The 27789-nt window shown below is 41.1% G+C and overlaps 1 protein-coding gene across 1 annotated transcript in view; it reads left to right on the forward strand.

Moving 5' to 3' along the window:
- Positions 1-250: 250 nt before the first annotated feature.
- Positions 251-27789, forward strand: part of LOC122967438 (Na(+)/H(+) exchange regulatory cofactor NHE-RF2) — a 30561-nt gene continuing 3022 nt past the window's right edge. Inside the window, exons 1-3 of the mRNA XM_044332100.1 lie at positions 251-1172; positions 2211-2504; positions 22185-22406. Of these exons, the coding sequence (XP_044188035.1) occupies positions 966-1172; positions 2211-2504; positions 22185-22406 (723 nt within the window). The 5' untranslated portion in view covers positions 251-965. The remainder of the gene's footprint in view (positions 1173-2210; positions 2505-22184; positions 22407-27789) is intronic.

Raw genomic sequence — 27789 nt, forward strand, 5'->3', positions numbered from 1 at the left:
AGTTTACGGTCAATTGAGAAAATGAGGGAGAAAAGAAGGAGGACTGTTTTTCAGACCAGGACAAAGCAACCCTGAACTAATGATTCGATTAGGCTAATATTTCCAGTGAATTTTAATTTACTCAAGGTCCGGAAAACCGCGGACAGGCATCAGGTTTAAACTGGTTTAAACCTCTAATTAATCTTAAATCTCTGTCATTTGAGAGAAGCTGACCATTTCCAGCTGCGCGTGTAGCCTAATCCTCATCTATACTTTCATGGGCTATACTAGCATACTGTATATCTAAATGTGGGCGTATTTGGAAACATCATCCCAACATTAGTTGAGGACATTGTCCAAACATCATTTTTTGCCACATAGGGGCGGTATTGTATTATTTTGAATCCTCTGGTCTTTCCCCTTAATATTTCAGTTCCCTCACAGAAACAAACAGGTAGCCGGATAGAAGGAGGTGGTGCTGTTGCGCACAAGGCGCTGACCCTGCGCAAGCTGCAGTATAACTGAATGCACATTCTCCGACCGCTTGTTATGGATAAATATCGAGGGAGAGGTGAGCGCCTGGTGATCTATTCGACTTTTACAAGTCTGCACTAACAGTAATGATGCTCTGTTGGAGGCTGTGAAGACTCTGCACCGCATCTGTTTTGGAGTCGCCAGCAGTGCGCTTCAGCTTGTACACAGGACACACGATCTATTGGACTGGTCGCATTGTTTTCATAAAGTTTAGCATCCCTGCCTTTTTGCATGCATATTTCTTACAGTGGGATTTCTTATTTTCAAATGCATTTGGATTTGTTTGGCTTGTATTTTCGCTCGGATATGGTGGAAAGCGTGCGTATCGGGCAGATATGTTTTTGCTCCGTGGAAGTTTAGCCCTGCGCCTGCTCTCCTAAACTCCCCATATCTGCATTTTAATTATCATACTTCAGCTGAACACTGCAGAGGGTTTAAACGACAGGGGGGAAATGGCCAGCGAGCGGAAACCACGGCTTTGTATCATGACAAAAGGGGACAACGGGTATGGATTTCACTTGCATGGCGAGAAAGGGAAGAGCGGACAGTTGATCCGCAAAGTGGAGCATGGCTCCCCTGCAGAAGCGTCGGGGTTGTGCGCCGGGGACCGTGTGATTGCAGTGAATGGTGTAAACGTGGAGAAAGAGACACACCACCAGGCAAGTAGATTCTCGTTCATATTTAAAGTTACAGGACGAGTGTTAGCTGCAGGAGTACATCAACTGGACACACTGGCTGCGCTGCATGCATCAGTCCTGACACTGGTACGGGACGGTTTGTATAACTATCAGGCCTGCCGGGCAACCAGTTGAAACTTTCTTGGTGTATGTTTTCTTTCACTGACAGTTTGTCCACACGCACTCACCTGTTGCTTTTAACCTATTTAAAACTTATCTTCACATATTCACGTCTCTCACTGATGTTTCAAGTGAAAATCAGCAAGTCACCTCTGAATGTTTACACGTTAGGTACTTTAAATGCTTAGAAATATCTATATAGCCTCAGTCAGTCAATGTAAAATGCATTATTGACTAAGTGTATCCACCTCTGTTTGCATGAGGCCTTGTTTCATTTCCAAGGACGCCTGTCTAAGATGCTCCGTGACTTGGCTAGTGTTCAGATAGAGACAGTAGGCTCAGATAATCATTTTCCCAAGCACACAGACACAGAGGAACATCAGCACCACCTACCTTTGTGTACTTTGTGTATTAGGGTCCTCTCTGTAACCTTGTTGCAACAGACATTAAAACAAAACCTGTCTAATTGTGCTCAGCTGCTTGTGTTGTCAGATAATGTTACAATCTATCCATTTGTATCTTAATTGTTAGAAAGTCTTTCATTTAAAAAAAAAAGTCTCTAGATTTTTTCACAAAATTATGTAAATGAATGATGTGAATGATTGATTCAGAGCGTGTTTTGAACTCTTCCCCTCATAAGATATCTGAATAATGCAACTTAAATATAATCAAAACAGTTGTCATCCTCTTGGATATAAAGCCTTATATTTTCATCAGTGTTTCTATACAGTCACTGATGTGATGGGACTCTTCTTTTGTAGATGTAATGTAGTCTGTAGTTCACAGATTGAGATTTTATTGTGCATTTTTGCTTATTTTTCAGGATTATTTTATTACTTTTCTAAGGAAATGACCACTGAATTACAACCAAGTGTCATTCTATCCTGTCCCCTTCCACAGGTGGTGCAGCGGATCAAGGCTGTGGACAACGAGACCAGGTTGCTGGTGGTGGACCATGAGACACATGAAAGTCTGCGCAGCCTTCGCCTCACGGCAACAGAGGAGATGGCCATCATTGGGACTGGGCCTCCTTCCTCCTCCTCTCCTCAAGTGTCTCCTTCCCCTACTCCGCCTTCAGTCCCATCCTCCCCCAGCAAGAAGCAGGAGAACGGCTCGGTGTCCAAGCAGCCGGTGGCACTGAGCGGCCAGGTGCAGAAGCCCACCAGGAGGTCACCATCAAAGGCTGCAAAGAAGGTAAACTGACCCCCCCAACCAGGGCAGGACACGTGGGATTAAGAATAATAACATCAATATTGTTACAGTCATGATCATCTCCATTTGTTTTCAACTTATCATTATCATGTGCACTCTTGCACGCTTCCAACAGTGTGGTTCTCTGTAATGCTTTTGTTGGTAAAAACAATTGCACAGAAAAGCATGTGATCCCTAAAAGGGAATCAACATGTGAATTTGTAAGGAGAATTGATCTTTTAAAGCAATAGTTTGACATTTTGGGACATACGCTCATGCACTTTCTTGCTGAGATTCACCTAAGCTCAGACATGCTTTCACCCCAGACTTGTTTTGTCAGTTTAAAGCTTCCAGATGTTGTGTTAGGGGTCAAAGAGGACTAGAAAGGTCAGAGGGCGGGACCGGTCAGAAGTTAGAAATCTGGCAAGGGACAACACAGTGACTCTTCTCCTACAGAACAGGAAATTCATGGAAATCATAAAAACAAATCTATGAATAAGGACTACTGGCTATGAGATTTTTTGAATGCCTTTGTCCCATAGATCATGCATTGTGAAATGATATTCTAGAGGGAATAGTTTTACAGGCCATTCACATCTCATCTTCCTGTGTTTATTTTTATGCATATTGTAATAGCTAGGGGTCTGTGCTGAATTGCATAATGCAAAATAGACATTTGATACATTTTTGTTTCAATTTTTTTTAATTCACTGTTTGATTATTCCATGTTGACATGGAAAACAGGATGTGTTTCCGCTCTGTCTCTGTCTCCCCTGGAACCCAGAGATCTGATCATCTTTGGTTTCACATGGTCCCTATCAGCGAGACGAGGCCGCTAAACTTCTGCTGTATGCATTTACACAACATGTGTTTCCACTTAGGGTCGCCCTGCCAATATGTGAACGGCACTCAGGCACTATTTTCTACAAGAGCAGTGACAAGGCCAATCAGTTAAATCTCAAATGTGTGTGTGTGTGTGTGTGTGTGTGTCTTTGTTCAGCTCTGGCTTTGTGACCTGTGGGGAGAACTCGCAGTGGTTGGTGGGGTCGGACTGGCCCTAGCTAGGCTCAGGAAATGTTTAGAGGTTTCTCGTTTCTCTCTTTCTCGCAGACTTTAATCGTTTCTAATGAAAGAATGGAAAGAAAGGATGAGCCAAAAAGGCTTTAGCAGTTCAAAATGAAAAGCAGGAAAAATTGGAGGAAAATGTCTAAGCTGCTGTTTTAGGTAAGACTGAGAGTTTTCACTTCAGTCACTCTCTGCCGATGGACATTTAACTTAATGGACTTAAGGGATTCATGCTTTGTTCATCACCACAATTGCTGCTGAAGAAGGAGCAAACATTTATTTCCCATCTGGTCCAGAGCATTTAAAACCTTCCTCTTTCACTCACTTGGTTGAACGGCGATGTGATTCAGTTGCTGACCTCACTTTTTCAGTCTGTAAATGATTGGAAGTTTCTCTTTCCTTTAGCATCTCAAAGGAAGCTGTTCCACCACAGATATGCAGTCTCAGTGTTGACACTGCGCGCTGATACAGCATGTTATGTCTTGTGTGTAGTAGTCAGTAGTCCATGTGTTTGGCAAGGAGCTCTGGCAATCAACACAGTATAATTACCACAACAAAAGCAGTAGGGAAACAATCGCTGAACTATTGTAGCTAAAAAAAATATAGATTCATTGCTTGTCTTTCACAGCTGTAATAGTCGCCTCAGTTGGTCGTGAGATGTCATTTTGTTCTTTTTATTCTGATCAACAGCAGAGAGAAACTGCTGAGAGCAGCGGATTTCTTTTCATATTTTAAAGCAGGAGAAAAAGAATGAGGGAAGCAGCAGGCAATAAGCAGCAGTTGGACCGAGGGAACCCAAAACTGAGCAGCCAATAACAACCTAGTAGACTTGTTGGAAGGAGGTTCAGGAAGTGGGCCCCCCTCACTGGGGCAGGGGAGGGGGAGAAAGCAAAAGTTGTGGATGATATGATGCTTGACACTGCTTGTACATGTGCCAGTACGTCAGTGTGTGTGCAAATGGGGTTTTGCCTTTGTAACTGTATGTTTTCAGCAGTAAGGATGCTAAAGATTGTATAATAGTCTGTAAACATTCGACCAGCAGATCGACAGATAATAGGACAAAGTGAGCTGCACAGCATGGTTCACACTGTTGTTATTTTGTGTGTTTTTGCTTCCATTTCATTTTACTTTGAGCAGATTAGATTTGAAGATTGAATGTAACTATAGTGAGAAGATGAGGACCATGTTTAAGTGTTTCAACAGTAGAATTATAGCAATGGATTCAAAAGCAAAAGCTTGAGAACGTCTGGAGTTTTACCATTTGTTTTCTTCTCTCCTCACCTCTCCTCTGCTCTCTATATTTCGGTGACTGTAGTTGGTTAAAACTTTCAAAGCAACAGGATTATTTGCAGCTACAGATGTCAGTCAAAAGCTCTTAAGGACACAAAACACAGACTCTACACACACATGTAGTATGTTCATGGTCACAGCAGAAACATGGATAACATGAACCTTTTCTGTAACTATAATCACTTGCACATTTACCCAGTAAATATCCCCACTAGGGGTTTTGTGTGTGTGTTTGTGTGTGTGTGTTCCCCAGGTTACATGACACTGCCTGTATTTTTCCTCTGTTTTATGGCCACTCATCCCCCAGGTTTCTTTTTTGTTGCATTCCTCTCATGTTTACTTTCCTCTTGATTTGTGATACAGACAGGAGAGTCTGCTGAGCGACAGACTCACTGCTCCTGTGTGTCTGTGCTTGTGTTCATATACAGTATATAGTCTACATAGATACATAGGTTGTGTATCTATACCCTCCATCTTCGTAATGCATTACTGACTCAATAGATAGAAATGTTAACTCAATTTCTAACTCAGTTCATTATCTTCTTTTAATACTTTTTTTTTTCATTTTTTGACCTTATTAAAACCCAACAAGTAGGAAAGTATTGAAGTGATAATTCCATTATTTGCCACAAACTATGCTTGAACATTTGATGAAGATGACGTTACTTATGTTTGGGGACATTAGACCCAAGAGAGGTCTAACTCCCAGTTTGAGCTCTTATTAACAAACTTATAAAACTGTTATGAAACTCCAATAACAGAAATCCAAATAAAGTTATTTGTTATTTAGGAGACAGTTCTGTGTAAACAGTACTGTCACAGATACAGAGCATATGAAAATCCATGGTATCTGTGCTTAACCATGTTTTACAGCTGAGCATCTCTGAGATGCCAAAACAAAGTAATTTGTCATTTGCTATAGAGTACTTCTAAAATATGTCATAATCAAAATCATGTTTATAAGAAATTCTCATAAAATTTGGAAAATTCATGAAGTATCAAGCTGATAAAACAATGTAACAGTGTTTTGGAGCGTTGAAAGACTCCCTAGACAGGGCGCCCCAGTAGCCTGCTGGTTAAGATGCACACATAGCCACAACATCTGCAGTTTAATTCAACCCAAGGGGCTTTGTTTTATGTCACATCTCTCTCTCTCTACCCACGTGTCCCGTCTCTCTGCACTTTCAGCTTTCAAATAAAGGTAAAAAAAAATACTAGAAAAAAAAATCTTTAAAAAAATTGCCTGACTATGGTTGTGTAAGTGACTTTCTGGAGGAATAGCGTGTAAATCAGTGCACTTTAACCTTGAAAATTATAACAGAACTTGTATTATATTTAGTGTAACATTAAATATGTGTATTCTGTATTACTTTAGAGTATGTCATAGTTAAGTGTAAAATTTTATAGTTTATTGAAATGATAATCCAAGTAAAGTTAACTGGGCCAAATAAAACAGACCTGAACTGAGCCACAGTTTGCAGTCCATCTCTCTGTGATAAGATTAGAGGAAGTTGTATTAAATTGAGACATGAGCTTAGTTCAGTCACTTCTCTCCAACAATTTTCATTCACTTTCTTAAATCATTCGCTCACAAGGCATGAAAGTGGCCAGCAGACTACAGCAAACACAAATAACAGGAATGATGATTGATGCTTAAGTCTGTCTGTGCCAGTTTGAGATGCTTCAAGGAGAAGAACGTTATGACTCTGGCTTGAGATGTATCGTCTTACCTCGAGACACACATGAGGTGTCAGTGCTCTGCCTCTGCGCTTGTCTTTCTCCCTTTTGCACACACACACACACAGACACACACACACACATACACACACCAAGGTGTGTCTTGTGGATGTGTCATTGTCACTAAAGCTGTAGATAAAGTGTAAGGTGTCACTTTCTAACCTGGACCTTTTTATAACTTGCAAACACACACACACACACACACACACACACACACACACACACACACTCACACACATGCTCATACACATACATAAACCTATTGTGAAATGAAAATAGTGATGACTAGATATTCTGCCATGTGGACAATTTTACCTAAGTCTCCCACAGAATTTACATCAGAATTTGCATCTCTCCATTTTCATTGCATGTTTGTATTAATTCACTTCCGTGTTGGGTTTTTTGTGCACACATCTTTACACAAACTGAACTTTGTGCAACATTCAAGCGGTACCATTATCTGCACGTCAATTTAGCATCTTTTCTACATGTGAGGAGCCAGAAAACAAAATATTAATTAATGTGTAACACAAATATGTGTTTTCCTGAACTTGAACCACAGACTTAATTAAAATTAGGAGTCCGAGCCTTACAGATTTATAAAAAACAAGAGCAAATAATCTGCATACTCTCAAATAGTCAAGGCATTTAGGCATACATCAATTCTGATTCACCGCTATGCCAAGCAGACAAACAGAGACTGGAGAAGTCAGCATATATTTCTCCACAAACATGTTCCTGGCTCAAAGGTGCTGCATTTTAGGGGAGATGTTGATTCTGGTGCTCTCCTGCAGCTCTCTGACCTCTCCTTGGCCTGCTTTTCCCCTCTCAGTTTGTGGCAACACCTCCGCCACACACAGACATATTGTGGGCCCCTTGTTGTTCTTTCCAGTCCTGCTGCACTCCTGATTGGTAACACCAAGCTTGTTAGGAAATACTCAGAAAGTCGTTGCTATGGTAACAATGGTCAGCATCAGAATTGCCATGCTGGAAAGATACAGTTGCACATTTTGGCAAAGTTAAGGGCTGTTATAAAGAGTGTGAGGAAGGGATGAAGAGGCAAAGAGAAAATGGAAGAGATGGAGTGTGGAGAACACACACTGTCTTTAATTAGATTTTTTTTCCTAAGGTTATTTCCCATAGCGTTGGAGCTTAGAAACTCAGTCAGGCACAAATCAACATGAAACAGTTGTTGTAGTCCAGACTGGTGGGGGTCAGACGATTGACCCGACTACTAGCATACAGACTTACATGTGAACAGCACCTTGTTGTAATAAACTTCCCTTCAACATGTGTAGGATTTGCAGAGGCTTGGTAGAGATCATCTGCTCTCTATAGAGCACACACACACACACACACACACATCTGTTAAAACAGTTGGAGAGGAGAGTGTGTGTATCTGTGGTTGAGGTCTGTGTGTGCATGCACATTTTTGCATGGTCAAAAGCTTTGTGTGACACATGATTCATAACATATTGTGTTTTTTAGTTTGGTTTATATTTAAGGGCACATGTGCATATTTGTGCATGTGTGTCACAGGTGGTGAAGCCTCTGACTAACCATCTAAACACCAGCAGAGACTAAACAAGACAAACATGGGGAAGAAGCACACAAGAGATTCCTAACAGTTTTCACAACATCTTCCTACAGAGAACTTCTGTAAATACTTACACATGTGCATCTTTAGGCTCGGTACATTTTAAGAGATGTGATTGTGGTATCACAGTGAAAGCGTGAGAAAAGCATGGACAGAGAGCACAATGTTTAACGGTCAGGGGTTGAGGTCATGGGGTCAGGATTGAATAAACACATATAGTAACATCCCTTTTTTTTCTGACCTGTCTCAAGTTTTCCACCGTCTGTTTGCAGATGTAAAACTGTCATGACAAGGCAAATGGCTCTAATTTATTGTGTGGTACATTATTCTTTAAATGCTCTCTTGGTTTGTGGTCTATGTGCCCCTGCTACCAAAACAGGATCATCTCTGGTTTATAACAGTACAAGATGAAATGGCAGCTCAGGCTCCCTGATTCTATAGAGCCACATCTCTGTCCTGTTCCCTGGCTCAGTTTCTCATTTTGCCTATAATAATAATAGGGAAAAAAGATGTTGTCTGTCGCCTCTAATATAACAACACACGGCACAGTGCAAGTTGTCTGGAGGTAGTCAGCACTTCAGCCTGTGTGATCATCTGTGCACAATTTTTGTCTGCCACCCAGACGTAAGAGGTGAACAAATGTGAGGTTGTTTCTTGTGGCTTTGAGAAAACGGGGCGTTTGAGGTTGTGTACGCTACAAACAGTAGCAGTACAGTCGACATTGATGTGGGAGCATGGAAACAATGTCAGAAATCCTCCTCAGTTCTCTCTTTCTGGCAAAGAAGAGGCATTTAATTAGTTTAAGCTTTATTTAACCTGGCTCATCAACCAACATTCACCCAATATTCACTTCAACAACATGTGAGAGTGGTTAAAGTGAGTATTTATTAAGAGCAACCTATCCCTGTAAGACATCAGATGAAAATATGAGTTTTCACACATTTGATTTTTAAGTGACTGTGCATTGGTGAGAGCGAGTGAGTGTGCAATTCTTTTTGCTAACATCTGGAGCTGGTGTTCAAGACCTCCTCCCCCCTCCTTTGAATACCAACTGCGTTACATCAAGATGCAAAGGTCTGGATTCTGTGTGTGTGTGTGTGTGAGAGAGAGAGAGAGAGAGAGAGAGAGAGTTAACCAAATTCCTGGAGTAAAAACATGGCCTGTAGGATGTGAAAGGGTCACAAGTGGGGAACGGGTGTGTGTGTGCGTCTGGGGAATTAAAGAGCAGAAAGGGTGGAATTTCGTAAGGTGGGTAATGCAGGAGAGACATGCACAACTGAGTGTATTGTATGAAAAGTGTGTGGGTGTGTGAGTGTGAGAGTGAACACAGCTGTGTGTCTCTGCGTATTATATCTATCTCCCTGTGCAGAGCTGATAATAAAGTAAATAAAGATGCTGCCCTCGTTAACCCAGAAAACGATGAAGTCACAGTGTCATGGATTAAGTTGAAATACTTGTAAAATAACAAAGAACACCATGATCTCAAGTGATCACCCAAATCATAATTATATGGAATATGAAGCTGAACTCTTCATATCCACAAATTGCTTCTATAGCAATTAAGAAGCTTGACCCAAATCTTCAGCATTATATATAGATTGCACTACTTTTGTAAAACCTTTACTGGGTCAGAATGTGGGAATACAAGCCTGTCACCTCCTGCTGTCTTTGAAACATCCGGGACTGATGTCTGAAATCCTTTTTTTGGAACCCCTGACACTAGTATTTTGTCAGTTTCTTTCTGATTTCCTATTAAACGATTTTTGTTGCAGAAACATAGATTTGCTCTGCTTCTGTATCTCTGTTTTCTTAATCTCATCTATTAACTATCAGTTGTTGGATGTGAGAATATCAGTGGAGCGTAGGTCGGCTGTGACCAGGCCGAGGATCGATCAATGTGCTGCCCACACACAGCGCTGCCAACAAAGAGAGAGAGAGAGAAAAAAGAGAATCAAATATTGTAAAGACAGAGAACTCAGGAGGAAGGCAGTAAGAAATTCTCCATCGCTCTACCCCATCACTGCTGCTTTAGAAGTCCTTAAAAGCAATGAAGAGAGCTTTGTACCGAATGTCTTGCTATTGTTATCTGTGATCTATCATTTGACAAGCAGCAGCACACTCAACATCAGCCTCGCTGTCACAACTGTGCTGTTTCACAGGTTTAACCACAGTGGTGCTGAGATGTTATTCCCACTCTCCCACTCACCCATGTTCAGTCCCTTCACATATTCGGTTTGTATCTTTGTAGCTGCACGCACAGCTGTGAGCCAGCGTACATTCCCACACATTGATCCACGCAGTGCTCACACAAACCTTGAAAAAAAACACACTCAGGCATTTGTTTTCTAATGTCTCACTGGCCTTGTTCTTGGATTAGATTCTGCTGTCACAAATCGGTACCTTGGATCGGTTTAATTGCAGCCGTCCTTTGCTCTGTTTGTGGGAGTCGAGTAGATGCGATGTAGGAGAGGATTTGTATCCTTATGGATGAACTGAGAATTCGATATGTGCTTGAGTAACATTTGACAAACAAGAAGGGGAGATTTAGTTTATGTGTGTGAGGTGAATATCCATTAAAGTATGAGAGACGATGTGACATTGCAGACAGGAATCTCCTCTAATTGATTCATTATGCTTTGGAAAGTTGGAGACAGAAATCTTAGCGATCTATTTATCTTGCTATTTTTATACATATCTGCTGTCTCTTGCACACACACACACACACACATAGAATTACATAAAGCTTTGGGCTGGTGTCATCTACAGTATGAGGCCCAGAGTATGTTTGTGTCTGCGTGCTGTCACATATACAGTGGGGCCCAGCCTGTTTAAATACATATAAGCTTGCAACTAATCATTTTTTTCACCATAAATTCATCTGCTGACTGTTTCCTGGATTAAATGGATAGTCCTTTGGTTAAAAATGTTCATCGTAGTACACTCAAAGTCCGAGGTGGAGTCTTCAAATGTCTTGTTTTGTCCAACCAACGGTCCAAAACCTGAAGATTTGAAAATAGATCATTTTTGATCATTTTCACTCAAAAAAACTAATCTATTAGCCTACTTGTTACGCATATCATATGCACACATTTCTTGCCTTGGTTCTTAGCCCAACCAAGGGCTCAAAGACCGTTACTGATATCAATATGCAACATTAGATTTGAATTGTGACCAAGATGACCTCAAAAATTTGTTCGGCATTTCTGTACTACAATTTTTCACTACTTATCGGTTGACATATACACTGATTCCAGTGTATCTGCAATATGATTGTATCTGCGGATATATCAGCCCAGCCAATTTATCATTCTAGCTTGAATTTCTTAAGAAATATACACACAAACACAACCACCGCCTACTACTCCTCAGATTCTTTGCTTCTATTGCTTTCCTCTCTGTCTCTCTCTCTTAGTCCTAACCAAGTGACGAGGAATATCTGCCACGCACTGATAACAGGGGTGTGGACACATAAACACACACTCATTACATCATCAACATCAACTGCACTACCATCACACAAGTAAAAAACATAGACAGAGAGAGAAACTGACAAGAATTTGATTTTTTTAAACATTTAAAAGAATCTACAAATCTAAAGATAGATTGAAACGACCAAAGACAAGACTGGAATAATCACCTTTAAAAACTAACTCCTCTCATCTGTGACACACACACACACACACACGCACACACACATACACAAACACACATACACAAACACACATAGCAGCACTTAACTGCTGAATATATCAGCATCGCCAGCAGCAGCCCACACAATTTAAATTGACATTTAAATGCAAATTGGCATAAATGTTGTCTTCTGCAGCCACTTCACTCTTCACACTCCACTCAAAGATAAGAGAGGAGGGAGAGAAAATAAGAGAGAGTGAAAGGGTTAAAGAATTTGGGCTCAGGAAGACATGAAATGCCACGACATGGAGGGTGGATGGGTGAAGCAGCAGTAAAATAGGAGATTAAGGAAGAATGAAATGTAGGAAAATAGTAAGAGACGGATGGAAAAAATGTATGAGGGGGGTTTAATCCACCTGTGGGTTTGTCTTCTTTTCTCTCTCTCTGTCTCCTTGTCTTTATACTTCCACTAACATCCATTATTATACAGTAGGCTGAAATAATGGCTGATAACCAGTCATTGTGGTGAGTAGAAGAGTCATTGTAGATGTACAGTAGGTGAGTGATGTGGACACAGATATTGAGTATCATTTTGGACAGTTTGTTTGTCCTCATCAGTGCTTTTGATCATTTTCCTTCTGCATTTTCCACAAGCCTCTGTAGCATGAAATAGGTCCATGAAAATTGAATCAACTTCATACAGCAGGTTCTCATGGAAACTAAAGCTCTCTCACAGAATGGCTGTAATTGCATGACATGTAAGTACACTTGTGTTGCATGTTGCCAAAGCACTAGAATAAATGTGAGATATACTTCTGTGTACTAAATATAAAATACAGCATATACTGTAATTAGAAGACAGGATGATACACAGACTGTAGATTCATTTCAGTGGGAGAGAAGTTAATAATGAGCTAAAATTATTGTCCAATGTAGTCTTAAATATAGTTGTTTCAGGTTTAAACTTACTACAAACAGTTAGCTTAAGCATAGGTTGTCTCATTTTTGTAGCTAAATCAGGCAAAAACACTGTTATGTGCAAAATACTATGTGGAATAAATGTGTGGTCTTTAGAAAAGCTTGGGTTCATTTTGTTGGTGCAGTATGTTGTGCAGATCCCTTGATATATTGCAACAATACTTTTTTTCTCTCACAGATTTCAAACATGGCCTGTTTAGAGCAGCAGCTGACCTGTTAACAGCCAGAGCCCAGAGATGAGATTAATGTGACTGGCAGTGGTACCATTAAGGAATAACAGCAGTGTTTCTCTACACTGTTATTTACATTACTCCTGTTCAAAGGAGAGCATTCAGTTCATGTAGCTAATGGGATAATAGGGTGAAAAATACCAGCGGTGGGTGACAGCGTACTTTAGCTCTGCAAGCATTGATCAGAGAACTTCTACGTACATGTACAGTATGTTTTTACAAGTTTCATTGTTGAGTGTCATAATAAAGTAGTAGTTTCTCCCCCCATATTTCATCACTATTGCCTAGTCTTTGACACAGCAAGTGTGGGTTTGGGTCACTCAGTCAAAATATCTTCATTTTTTGGATTTTGTACTTCAGCAGTTGTTGTCTTTGAATCCCCAAGGGACAGATAAGCCTTGACAAGCCTTGTCTAAGTGTGTGGGGTATGAGTCTTGCAATGTCTGCTATGACTTTCATAATTTTCTCAAAGGACAGAAACATGATTATTTCAATATATCTTATTTTTGGCATCACCAAGGCTTATTGTTTTTAGCTGTCAAATGTTGGGAAATTGAGAGAAAAGTGATTATTTCCTGTACAAGACAGACTTTTTTTTTTACAGCATGAAGTGACACTTCAGAGGGTTGCTGAGAGGCAGAATGCAATTGTCTCCACATCAAAGCTCCTCTGTGCTAATTTTTTATTTAAGTCAAGCTGAGAGACTTCATATCATATCCATCACGCTGTTATCTGTGCTCAGTGACAGTTCAGCCTCAAGCCATGACACACTCAACAATACGTTTGCAGCTAATTGCGGTGGCAACACTCTGTTTCAGCCCCTCAGCTTCTCAGTCAGCCCGACAGCTGAGCTGCAGGCACCTTCAGCAGGTGTTAAATGACCACAGATATCAACATCCATTTCTGCTTCATCAGATATTTAGGTCAGCATGACAGACCTGTCTCGACATTACAGTGTAATTGCAGACTAATAAATGGCTTTTTGTTCTCTCGTTAGCTGTGTTCATAGTTCACATAGTTAACGCAAGGAGATGGTTACAATTTCTTCTGGATTTAGCCCAGTGACATAACATTTTGTCTCCCCTCTATTTTCCATGTTTGCACTTTCTAGGAAAAGAGGAATAGTAGCTTCTACCTTTTTATTTTGAGATTACACCAAATTTAATCCTCTAAATTTATGTTAAAGATGTAATCCTTAAGATTTCAGTCCTGGCTGATTTGGTTACAATCATGGTTACTGAAGTGCATTTTAATACTACAGCAAACACTCTTTCAATAGCTACTCTGTCAGAAATACAATAACTGGTATGTCTGTTAACAGCACAGCCAAATAATCTCAAGTTTAACTGCAGTGTGATTTCATGCTGCACATAGTTTCAAGTGCTTTTCCACACACAATATAGTTGGTCACCTTGCTTAGAAGTTGGAGGTGTGCAGCCATTCACCAGTAAGCTGCAGCTCTAAATCTCCCAGCTCACTGTGGCTGCAACTTCTTGTTGCATTACTCGATTGCAAAAAATTTTTAAAAATTTTTTAAAAATGCTGAAAATGACTGTCATCTTTTTTTTGCAGAGGTATTTTGGATGTCAGCGCTAAACCAATGTGAGAATGCATTATGAATCCTGTGACTGCTTCACAATTAAAAGCCACCCCGTGTTTCACCAGTTAAACAGATACATTCAATTTGCATTAGCGGTAACTTAATACAGGTCTGATACAGCTGTGGGAGAATGAACAGTAAACAGTGAGGCTGATATCAGTGAGGTAAAATCAGAAACAGTAACGCTGAATCAAATGATGCATCATTTTCACTGAATCTCTTCTGCGTGAGAAGGCAACTTGAATCCAAGCCAGGAATAGCGGATTCTGCCACTAACTACCAAAGCTATAGAGAAAGGGAAGTACAGAGTATAAATACATCGAATAGCTAGCTATCAGAAAACATAAAAAACATCAAATCTTGAACCTGCGATATCAATCAGCCCAGAATTGTTGCATAGAGTTCAATTAGTTGTCGTGATAAATTCTGTAGATCCGATTCTTTTTAGCCGAGCACGGTATGACAACCTGAACCATGACTAATACAGCATATCAAACTGATCATGTTGCTCCTCGTCTCCTGCTCCTTACATTATCCTTTCATCTTTTTTTTTCCAGTAGGTGCATTATCTCACATTTTCGCACATTCCACTGTAACACTTCTCTTTCTCTTTCACTCTCTGCTGAGTTGTGATCTCTAGCATCACTTTAACAGCGGGTACTGCACGTAACACACGCGGACACACTGCAGCAGAGCAGGGCTCTTTGGAAACAGATCTCAGCAGGCCTGCGCTGGTAGAACAACACTGGACACACAAGCACACACAGCCACCCTGTGTATCCCAGAGCTGTTATGCAATACACCACAACACCAGTGGGAAAAACTGTTGGTTAACGAGATCTTGGGCCAATCCGCTTGTTCTCATGTTCTCTCTGTATCTCTTATTTTCTTCCTGTCTTTCACATGCTGTGCATCATCTCCTTCTCTGCTTGCCCTATTTTTCTCTTTATCTTCCTTCATACTTCTCTCTTCCATTGCTCACTCCTGTCACTTTTTTTTTTCCCCTATCCCCTTTCCTTCATTTTCATTTTTACAAGCTTCAAATCCCTCTCTGCTTTTCTCCAGCCGTCTGTCATTTCCTTTCTCTCTTACTCCAGTCCCACTCCACTCGCTTTCGGGCCCACTGTGATCTGGCCAGATCTACTCTTTTCCTTTCGGATTGTGCAACACTTGCAGCAGCTGCATGTGGGCTGTCAGAATGTCTGAGACACCGCATTCTTAATTTGGTAAAGAACTTATAAAGGATTTTTGAAAAGCACTTCTGAAAGGCTCTAAAGTCTGTGCGTCACACAGTCACACAGGCACAGAACATGTGTCAGGACACACAGAACTCTACAAAAGATTTAAATCTGCATGAAATCGACGGTATGCATATATGTGTTTTCTCTCACCTAGTTCTGAAAACTCTGAAAAGTTACCCCACATGTCTAAGCCGGCTCTGACAGACGGATCTGGCTAGACTGGTTCCACTGCTGTCTCCATGGTAACCGGTTGTCAACCATGACATCAGCAGTAGTCCCATGTGCTGCTGTTGTTTGTCAACAACATTTCCATTCATTGCTAAGTTTTTAATTAGATTGTGTAGATATCATAGATAAACACTGACTCTCTTTAGGCTGACAGCCAGCAGGCATTACTGCTGCTTCCAGGAAATGTTCACTTGTGGATATTACAGTCATCTTGTCATGCAGAGATGTATTGTTTTAGTTTTTCTTTTAACCCTGCAGCCTGCACAGCATCTCAAGATACTGACATATTTGACGTCTCCCTTGATTCAAAACTTAGAAACATAGAGAATTCAGTATTGACATCAGAATTTTGATGCATCAGATACTAATGACATTGTAAAAGTTAGAAGCATATTGTCGCTTTTAGCAGCTAATTGTTTCACTTTACAGGAATACACCAGAACGTATACTCTAAACTTGGTTTGACATTTTTATTGCATTAAAAGTCAAAGATTAGAGGCTTATGGTCATTTTTAGATAGCAAACCCAGTTGGAAACCTGGCTGCCTACCACACTAGAATTTTTCCAAGCTGAGAAACAACATTAACAAACTGGGATGCAGTTTTTAGGTCATGGAAGAACTCTGACCGAGTTTTGGAAAGTCATAAAAATATAGATCAGGGCCATGGAACAAAAACTGACAAATGCAGATTGGATTTTCCTTCAGTTGCATGAGAGAAAATCTAAATGGTTTGACACAATGCTTTTTTGTTTAACTAACTAACTAGCTTCCCATTCCTTTAGTAAGTTTACATGCTTGTTGTAAGGTTTTCTTTTACTTTACCGATTACTTGAGTTCAGTAGATGCATCCAGAATTGTAGTGTCTCTGGTCAAGTTCATAAGATATGACATGTTGGCACTCTAAGCAAACCAAACTCAACAGGAAAAACTGCATACCTTTGACTCAGGCCTCAAAGGAAACTTGACCTCTTGATTTGTTAGAATGAGGATATTAAGTTTACGATAATACCCAATGGGCAGCGTGCAAGTGAGAGCATTGTTGACAAAATGCCTTACATACACACATACACACTGGATGTAAAGGATGACTCCATCTGCGTTTTTTTGCGGGTTGATGAAATGGAAACGCCCACTCAGCCGTCAGCAAAAAGCGGTAGCGTGGGTTAGAGGAACAGGGACAGACAGCTGCTGAGTGCCGGAAGCTCTGGAGGAGAGAGCTGGGAGCAGAGCCGGAGCTTTGGGACAAATAACACCCGCGAGTCACACCAGATTCTGCTCTGATCCAGAGCCATTTACTGTCAGGAGGAGAGCTCAGAATTGTTTTTTTGGGCTTGAGAAAATAGCATTTTGACACTAAAACATACGTACTTCGACAGAAATTTGAATTTTCAGATTTGAATACATACTGAACACTAGTGAGAAGCTACAGAAAGATATAAAAAACTAAAAAAAAAACTAAAAATAATGGACCCGCCCTTTAAAGTTTCTTTTTAGCAACTGGGGGACAAACATATGCACACACTTACATGCATGCATGCCCAAACACAATTAATTGTGTTGTGGGACAAGAGTGAGCCAATGATCCTTGGCTGTGAAAGGGTTAAGAGCAGCACCATCCATTGCAGTAGGCCATCACTGAATTATTCAACAAGCTGCGATCTAGTTTCATCAACTGCCAATGTCACTGCCAGCGGTCGCATTCAGAGGGAAATATACACATGCGTCTGCGTGCACAGATACAGTACACACAAATTAAACATGCAAACGGGTATGTCGTCATTCTCAGTCATTCACCACATAAACCTCAAACTTGCTCTATTCACAGATACAGTCACAAACACTGCTCAATGTACTTTATGATAAAAAAGAAAACTTAAAGGTCCACTCAGCTTACTTTATTTTCTACATTAATGGCTGCCTGATGACAAATCAGTTTCACACATCAAAAAAAAAACGTTTACGTGTCTCCTGAACTGTATCATCCCACCACATTAAGGGTTCAATCTCTGATCCAATCACCATAATGTCAAACACAGCATATAGCACAACCTGCTGTAGGTTCATAGACAGATGTTTTAAGAGCAGAGAGGAACACTCAACTACAACTAATTGTAAGCAGCAGTAAAACAGGGATGTTTTTTCAGTTGTGATCAGTCAGAGACAGGAATTAACCATTTATAGCAAATGGTCAATAGCCAATAAAAGCCAAAAAATTAAACCTTGTAATAGTGCTAAAGGTCAAGTTTGGGGATCACCAAAGTCAGTGGAATTGATCCACTGGGGATTATGAATCAAAATTCCATGGCAAGCTATCCGATAGTTGTTTAGATACTTCTGTGTGGACCAAAGAGGTGGACTGGCTGACAGACTGACATCACCATCCCAAGAGTCAAAGCTTCTGCTCCTGTACAAAACCTGTAGAGTTTCATGTTCTGTACCATATTAAGCAACAAAAAAGTTGCAGTCTAATTTTGAATGTAATCAAAATTGCATAATCTATATACAGAGTCAAACACAAGTCTTGTGTGTATAGGGCACTCTCCCCCACAGACTAACAGAAACAAAGGCTGATTGTGGCAGGAAGCTAAAGGAATTCATGGGAGGCACTTGTCCCTTTGACAGTACATCCTCTCAGTGCACCACAGTCACAACGCCCAGTCAGTACATCTGTGTGTTTGTGTGTGTTAAACTCTATAATGTTCTGCAGTGGGCGTGAAATATTCCATATTATTTTCCTGATTTTTATTGAATTTTCCATGTGAACTTGTTTTGAGCTGCGCTGCAGTTACATTCATGCGACTGGAACAAAACATGGTTTCTGTGTTTTCCCAGCAGTTCCAACTGCTTCTCCTCCCATGCAGCGTTCCCGCTTCGAAATGAAAAATGTCCAATGCTGATAACCGACAGCTTTCCTGATGACAAGCTAGTATGCTGACAAAGAGGGAAAACATTACATCTCATTTTTCACCCTCCCATCAAAATATTTTTCACAAAAACCATGAAGTTTTCAGCACCCACAGTTCAAACAAACACGGTGACCGCATTTCATTTGGTGGCGTCTCAGTTCGGAGAGGTTGTGTAGTAACCTCAGCTCTCTTTGGCTGTCACTTTTTCAAACCTTGAGTCTCTATTGTTTACCGTTTAACCCACCAACACACAAATAACACATCTGTATCAATCCCCCACCAACAATGATGAATGTGCTTCGACACAGTGCAGAAACACACACAGAGTCATGTTGTCACCCTCCATCACTAAGCTCGTACAAGATCAAACCTACAGCACAAACAAACCAAATCAAAAGTCAGCCATGAACGACACAGAGTTTAAGAGATGGCACAGGCCCCATGGGGTGATTAGTGGGGTGCGGACAGGCATTGAGAGGCAGTCGGAGGTTAGATTGGCAGACACTTGCGTCTCCCCCGCATAATAACTCCCAGCTGTGCTGCTCACACTATTTATCTTAGAGGAGTTCCACTACGAACTCTTTTCCTCCCTGTCGTCTCATACTGAAAAGTTCTGCAGTCTTAATTTTCTGTCTCTCTGTTTGTCTGTTTATCAGTCTGCTGATAGGTTTCTGTATCCTCTTCAGTTGCTCTGTGCTGTTTTTTTTTTTCTTGAACTCTTTCTCAATCCTCTCGCTGCATCTAATTTTCTATCCCTCCCACGCACTCTCTCCGTCCTTGCTTATTCCCTTCCTCCTCTCCCTCTTTTCTGCCATTTTTCTCCTTTGCCCAGATCCCAGGATGCTAATACATTTGATTTTATATTCATATGTTTTCTCTCCCTTGGAAGATCCACCCCTGCTGCCCAACCCAGGCACTTCCTCCCCGGCCAGGGGAAAGAGGATCTTGAGAAATTCATGAAAGTTGAACAAGTCTTAATTATTCTGTTGTTACTCCAGGTCTAGCCGGGTGACCCCCCTACCTCTCCCCCCTTCTCTCTCTCCCCCTCTCTCTCTCTCTCCCTCTCTCTATCTCTCTCTCTCTTTCCCTCTCTCTCTCTCTCCCTCCTTCTCAGGGCAACCTGCCCAGATCACTGCTACCCTGAAGAATTTGGTGCCTGAAATGAAATTATACGTTGCCATCTGTGTTATGTTTTTACAGTCGAGGGATAAAATGGGAGGCACTGTTGTGGTGTTCAAGGCTCATTCATAATTTCTAAGTTGCCATAATCGCACAGGAAGTTGAAGGGGAGATAGAGTTCAGGGAAATAAATGATAAGTTTAAAAAAGTCCTCTGTCTTTCTGTCAGAATAGCTCATCAACCATCTTCCCTCTATAGTACCTTTCTTTCTCTCTTTCTTTCTCTCTCTCTCTCTCTCTCTCTCTCTCTCTCTCTCTCGCTCTCTCACCCTGCCCACATACTCCATATATATTTTTAGCAGGCACAAGCTGGACTGTTATGGCAGCTTCACATATGCAGTGGAAACAATAGACTTCTCCAGTTGTGTAATATGTTTTGCAGATCAGTCCTGTGTATGCTCTCAGTGTGTGTACGGTATGTGGACTTGCATTCACTGGCTCCCAGTAGGTCACCCAACACCCAGTTTACCTGTCTGTTACCTCACTGCTAATATCAGCTGAGGTTACGGAGCTGGCCAACAGCTATCATCCCTCTCACTGCACATTGTTTTCCCCGGTGTGTAGGTGGTAAATCAGTGTGATCACACTGTAGCGCTCAAGGCACAATTATACAGTTTCTATAAATGTCTTCACCCATGCTGTTAGAGCTGTTGGTGATATGCTGCAAATGGACAGTTACGCTCCAAAATGAAATATACTCTATAATATGTGACACCTACAGTGTTCTTGGACCGAATGACAGCACAAAATAACAACATAGAGAAAGGAAGAGAAAGGAGTGCACAGTGAACTCACATTTCTCTGTTTTGCCTTTAGGCTAACCTATTGTTGCTAACTTTGGGCTAATGAGCTAACCCCATTCACTTTTCCAGCACTTGGGGAAACAACAGACCTGACTTTTTAGCATTTATTAACTGTTACACTTTAGTCTGTACTGTACATTTACTGCCAGACTGAAAAATTATCGCTAACCTTTTCCTCTACTCCGCTCGCATCCACCGTCACTTTCCTGACGCTCTTTCCCACTCGCTACGCACACATACTAAGCAAAGCCCTATTCCTAGCTACCAATATTTAGCGTTATTTTTGGCATTAAAAAAATATCTTTTGGCCTGGCAGGGGTTCGTTGATATTATTACACAAGAAATGCTGATTCAGTAGACATTCAGTACGTTCAGTAAACACTCAGTAAACGTTGAGTACAGTTAGACCCAGCAGTCTCTATTAGGTTGGGCAAGTTCAAAGCTGTGAAAACAATGGTCTGTCCCTCCCGCCACAGGAAATAATGGATTAATCCTGGAAAGTTATTGATGTAGCACTTCTCTCCTTATGAAAGTAACACGGAGATTATTCAACCAATGAGAATTTGGTTGGACGAGAGCATATCGACCAACTAATCGACCAGTCGACCAGGAGACTACAGCCCTAAATAAATCAACAAAAGATTTAAGTAATCTTTCCCAAACTATTTTATCACATTCATGGTAGAATATTTCAAGTCTGATTTTGTAAAATTGCATCTTTATACAACACAAGAATTATTATCATCAGTGAGTGATATTGCACCCACAAGGTTCTGTATAAAATATTCGCCCTGCAGGCTTGATTGAAAGGTTGTTGTTATAAATGATCATAGTGACTCAGCTATGTTTTTTAGTCACCTGTCTCTTGAAATGGTCACATGCCCTGCAGAAGGTAGCATGTCATTTTGATTTGCCCTGTCCCTCCACACATGCTGCACCATTTAAAACCTCTTTTATGGGCTTTTAAGCAATTTAAATGCCTATTTTTCTAGCGTATCTTCTCTATTAACCAAGCTCCTACTGAGAAGGATCCAGACCCCAAAATAATAAGAAAATGATCTTGGTAGGAAAAATGTACCGTATAGACTTTTTACCCTGACTAATCATTTACTGTAGTACAATTTGAGATGCTAACACACGAATTAAACTCAATGGCACTTATTAAAAGAGAAAAACATACTTCTTTCACTGTCTTCCAGGAGACTCTCACCCAGACTGAAGCCCAGACCCAATCCCAGTCACGGCTCCATGTTGACCCATCCGTGCTTCTTCCACGTCTGTGCCACCTGGTGCGGTCTGAGATAGGCTACGGCTTCAACCTCCACAGTGATCGATCTCGGCCCGGACAGTACATCCGCTCCCTGGACCCAGGATCACCTGCAGACCACGCCGGGCTCCGCCCACAAGACAGGCTCATCGAGGTAAGGAAGGTGGAGGATGAACAACTGACAATATAATGTAATCCAATACAAAAGTCCTGCAGTAAATTGCTGTAAAGCTAGTCAATTTAAATTTTAGATGACACTGTCTGCGAGGTGTTACTTTGTATTAGACTGCATTAGCTTGTCTCTAGCAGTGAGGAGTTTTTTATGTGCATGCTTAATGAAACGTTAAAGTGATCAGGGAGAGCCTCCACAGCAGTGGTGATAAGCTGAAGGTACTGTCAAACACAAAATAGCGAGTGAGTATTGAGTGAGTGTTTTCATGCATATATACACTCGGTCAACACGGCGGACTGGAAAGAGGAATGAGGAGATGAGGAAAATGTGCACACGCTAATGAGGTGATCACTGATAAATGAGTTAGTAAGAATAAAGCTCTCTGAAGGAAAGAAAAAGTACCATGATTGACTGGTTGTGAGAAAATTCCTTTTGAGGACTTCGAGTCTTGTGACCCTGCATCTTGCCACTTTGGAGTAACACGTATGTGTGTGTTTATGCACAGCGTGTGTGGTTTTGTCCGTATCTTTATAGATATGCATGTCACTGTGTGCCTACTCACCTGATTTTGCACATGTGCCCACATTTCCACACAACCATCCAATCCATTAACTCCATATAAACCTATATGTACTCGTAGAGATGCTTCTCTTGAGCATTTACTCCACTGCACACCAACACACAGTGCTGCCTACCCCTTTTCCAGGGAAAGCAGCTGCTGGCTGCTCACAACATCACCATGAGTCAACAGATTTCTTCATTTAGGGTTTTGCATCAGAACATTTATTTTCATTTAATTTATCTGATCGTGTTTATATATACACAAAATAAGTATGTGATACAGAGGGAGACCACCTGAATGCGACAGCTTGTTTGAGACAAACTAAAGCTGTGTGCACTTTTTTTGTGTGTGTGTTTGCCAAATTTCTTTATCACTCAGATTTTTACAGCTGTCCCCAGTGTAATTAAAAAAGCAGGAGTCACACTTGTGTCTGCTATGGGGTGCCTGTTTCTAAGGATAACAGGATCTGAGGCCTGGACTCAATCTTTACTGTGTGTCAGACTATAGAGAGAGAAGAGGCCGGTCGCAGGGGAGAAAAGAATCAGTCTGATCGCAGGGGCTGACAGGAGGAGAGACGTGGGGGAGGAGGGAAGGAGGAGTGTGTGTATATGTATGTCTCTTCTTATAAAGCACTGACAGAGACAGACACGTGTGCAGTGGATGTAAGATAAAGACAGTAGCAGAGAGCGAATATGCAGAAACTTTGGAATTCAAATAATATTTCTGTCGCACACAACCCCACGTACATTTAAGTGGCAGTCGCATAAAAGTTGAAGGTCATTCAAATCTTCAAAATGGTAGACGAAATTGGTAGTGAAGGGATATAATGTCAGGTCATCTCTCTGATGTGAATGTGTGTAATGTGTGCTGAAAAAGAGCATGGGGGTTCAGTCAACTTTCCCCTCCCATCATCATCATTTTTCTAGCAGTTTTTCATTTAAGTTTACTCACACAGTATTCACCCTTCATTCCCATGAACTTTGCCCTCAATGGCTGTTCATCAGGGTCCAGACCAGACTCCAGAGCAGGCCTAACAGGACTCCAATTGGGTCTGATAAAAAGGTTAAACAAAGTACATTTAGAAGGGTCAAAAACATACTAGTGGTTGTGTGCATGTAGTGGACATCATTCCCTGAGTTTTTGATTGATTTCTTACCCTCCAGGCAGCTATTAGTTCATGACAAAATGTCAGCAGGGCCTGTTTTGAAAATGTCTCTTTGCTGGTGCTTTCAAGAATTCTCCAATTTCTAACTGATCTGTTAAAACACAATATATTCACAAGATATTTTGTGATTAAAGAGAGGGTTGTTCAGCAGCCAGACTCTCGGGTCTTTGCTGGTGGAGCTTCCAGAGACTGGGAGAAATTACAAAAGCGAAGAATTGTTCACTATAATGGTAAAGTGCTTAATGGTAAAGTGCTGCATTTACACACTCTCAAACACTGATGGCAGCTAAATACCTTGCAAGGTTGCTGGCCTGACCATTGGGAGCAATTTGGGGTTCAGTGTCTTTCCCAAAGACACTTGGACATGTGGAAAGAAGGAGCTGGGGATGATTTTAAGTCTGTGGTTTTCATAGTGAACTGAATGGAAGCCAGTATCAGCCTGGAGGGTAGAAAACATGTCTAAACTTTGGAAAATAGTTTACAGTAATATAAACTAATACACAATATGTAGTCAATGGACCAAAATATGGAAAACCATCAGTATGATATGAAGTAAAAGTCTGTAAGATACAAAATGTTGCAGACTTGGCATCAGAAGCAACTGATGTCCTGATGCTCCACTGCAACATTAGATGGCTGGTGAGAGTGTGTGGGAACATCCTGTAGCAGGTCACTGATGGCAGTAACAGTCAGTCACCTCCCTTCATCGCTCCATGGAGAGATAAAATGAGAAGTACACACACTAATATATACATGCACACACGCAAATGAAGTTAGAAGGTAGTCCAGGTCAGTGTCAGGACAAGTTCAGTTCAAATAAAGGAGCTTTATTGGTTTAATGTACATGTGCACAAACTGCCAAAGCAAAGAATTGAATATAAATTACATAGTCATTAATAAAATATATTAAGATAATAGTTTGTTTAGTTGTTCCTAATGGACATAATGTGTATTATTTGCTGTAATGTATTTTTTATGGATCTCTGGTAAATCTGGTTGCAGGCCAGCTTAATAACTTTTTCTCAGTGTGTTCCTTCTGTTCAGACCTTAAAAATCTGAGCCCATGTTGGGTTTGTTGGCTGCTGTGTCTGTGTGTGTGTTTGTGTGTCTGTGTGTGTGTGTGTGTGTGTGTGTGTGTGTGTGTGTGTGTGTGTGTGTGTGTGTGTGTGTGTGTGTGTGCGTGCACGCGCTGATAATTGCAACCATGCGTCAAGACAGCGCTTGTGTTATCTGTCAGCAGCTTGTTACAGAGGTGAACAACCATGACAGATCTCCCTCTTGTCTGTCTCTCGCTGTCTTCTTCTCTCACTATGCCCCATTACACTGGAGGTGTATCAGCAGCTCGCACGGTAAAAGGCTATGATGAGAGCTCAGCTTTCTGACGATGTTTGGCAGAAGCACTGACACCGGTGAATGCCTCATCAGCCTCTCTGCTCTGCCTGAGCTCAACCGTGCGTACTCTGAACCTCTCATAAACATGAGTGTAAAAGACACACTGTGCTTTTGAAAGAGGACACAAACACACAACGCTCGTTTTTCCAATGGTACTAATGTCATGATAGCCTACATTAAAGTATTACAGTGATTTGACCCCAGCATGATGATCAGTTGAGACTCTCACTCTCCCACATGCATCACAAAACACACACTTAATCCTACGCTGTTGTACAGAGACTCGCCATTTTCAATATTTCAGGCCCAAAACACTGGAGACAACCTTACAAAGGCAACTCAGAAATTTGGTTTATCTAATGTTGGTCAGGCAAGGATCAATAGACATTTATGTAGGGACACTGTCAATGAACAAAGATTAAAATTATTTTCTAGGCATGGTCTATCAACCAAAATATGGTTGACAGGAGCTGTTTTTTGCTGACACTTCACCACAAAATTCTTTCCACTGGAAAAAAGACATGACAGCTGTTCTTGGAACATCAAATGTCCTTTTTTTAAATTCAAATTTCATTAAATTATCTACTAAAACCAGTTTCTGAATTGATTTGAGGCAACACATAGGCCGTGCGGTTGCAGAATCATGTGTCATCTGTACCAGCTTGTTTAACAATGCTCTGGAGTTTCAGCAGGTCATCATGCAAATCAACTCTCACAGTTAGCTGCATGGTCCAATTTCCAGCCACTGAACTCTCAGTATTAGACAAAAATCTCAAAGTGAAAACTGAGCTTTGGAGACCTATGAGTTAAAAATCCCACACGTCATATTCAGATGCATATGAAAATAGTTTGTTTTGATCAATCCAAGGTTAGTCTGTGACTGCTCTTACACACACACAGACTCACACACAAACCTCATCAAAGTACACCAGTGGACTTCAGGTGACTGGACTCCTCTATGACTTTGATGAGACATACAAACGCTCTACTATCAAGAGGTTTCCCAAGGAAGAGTCCCATGGGAAACTGGCTTCTGTAGTGTTCCGCCAGCATGTATTAATTAGCCCAGTGGGCAGAGAACAGAGTGTATTGTCATGTGTGGGATGGACTGTTAATGACGAGCTGTGAAACATGACACAACACCTGTTGTTTGGCTGAATACAAAGATGCTAAGATGCTTGCTCTCTCTGAATCAAACTGTCTGTCTCACCGACTGACTGATGATCTGTCTGTTTTTTTCTGTCTGTCATGAGTCCTGGGAAGAACAGATTTGAGATTTCTTTTTGTGAAGGAGAAGAGAGGAGAAGGGAGGAGCTGTTCACTTCACATGTGTTGATCCCACTCTTAATTTTTCCTCCAGCTCCTTTACAATGTTACCTTCCTTCCACTCTATCTCTCTCTTGATCTAGTTTTCCCTTCCTTTCTTCCCTGAAAGACCCATAAAGTCTGTCTCAATGCACATATTTCTTATTTTCTACATTTGTCTCTCCCCATCTTCTTATCCCTCTTGTCATGAGCAGTGAATTTCAAACAAATTCCCCCTCAGGACACTGACACCTGAAACCCGCACTATAGCCGGAGCCCAGGAGAGCCATCAATAATTGATTGTGTTCCAACACTAACTTGGCGTGGTGCGAAGCTACCTGCCTCAGAGAAGCCCAGGTCTAGACAAAACAGAGGCCTCCAAATGCACACAGCATCTAGATAAGAGCAAGCAGTAACAAGCTATTGTGTTTCATCAGCTAGGTGTGGAAGCCAGGGACAATATTGTCACATAGATGTCAGTCATATGCACACACGTTATGATTCTGGCCCTCTGTTTTGCTGTTTCTGGTCCTATAAATGATGTCTGATTGTTGCAGATCCTTTTCAGAAAATACTTAAAAGTCTTCATTCAATGCTGCGTGCTTTCCTGCATCACTGTTGAAAGGATTCATAAGTCATAACAAGCGTTTGAGCAACTTTGTATGTGAGTGTTGCAGGCCTCTGATAGAAATGCTGAACGTAAAAAATCAGTATGTTGTTGCACGGCTCCACCTGCTGGGTGAATGAGATAGTACAGGCTTTCAGCAAAAAAAAGAGTGATGGGGAAGAAGGCTCATTCAGGTGCTATATTCAAAATACAAGTGAATATAACTCAACGATTCAATAACCTAGAAAATCTGACTTTTTATCATTCCTAAGCAGAAATCCAAATGAAGTGGTACCAGTAAAAGTAGGACGTTAAATGTCAAGGATACTGCACT

Source organism: Thunnus albacares, chromosome 17 (assembly GCF_914725855.1).
Source record: "Thunnus albacares chromosome 17, fThuAlb1.1, whole genome shotgun sequence".
In the NCBI taxonomy this organism is placed as follows: Eukaryota; Metazoa; Chordata; class Actinopteri; order Scombriformes; family Scombridae; genus Thunnus; species Thunnus albacares.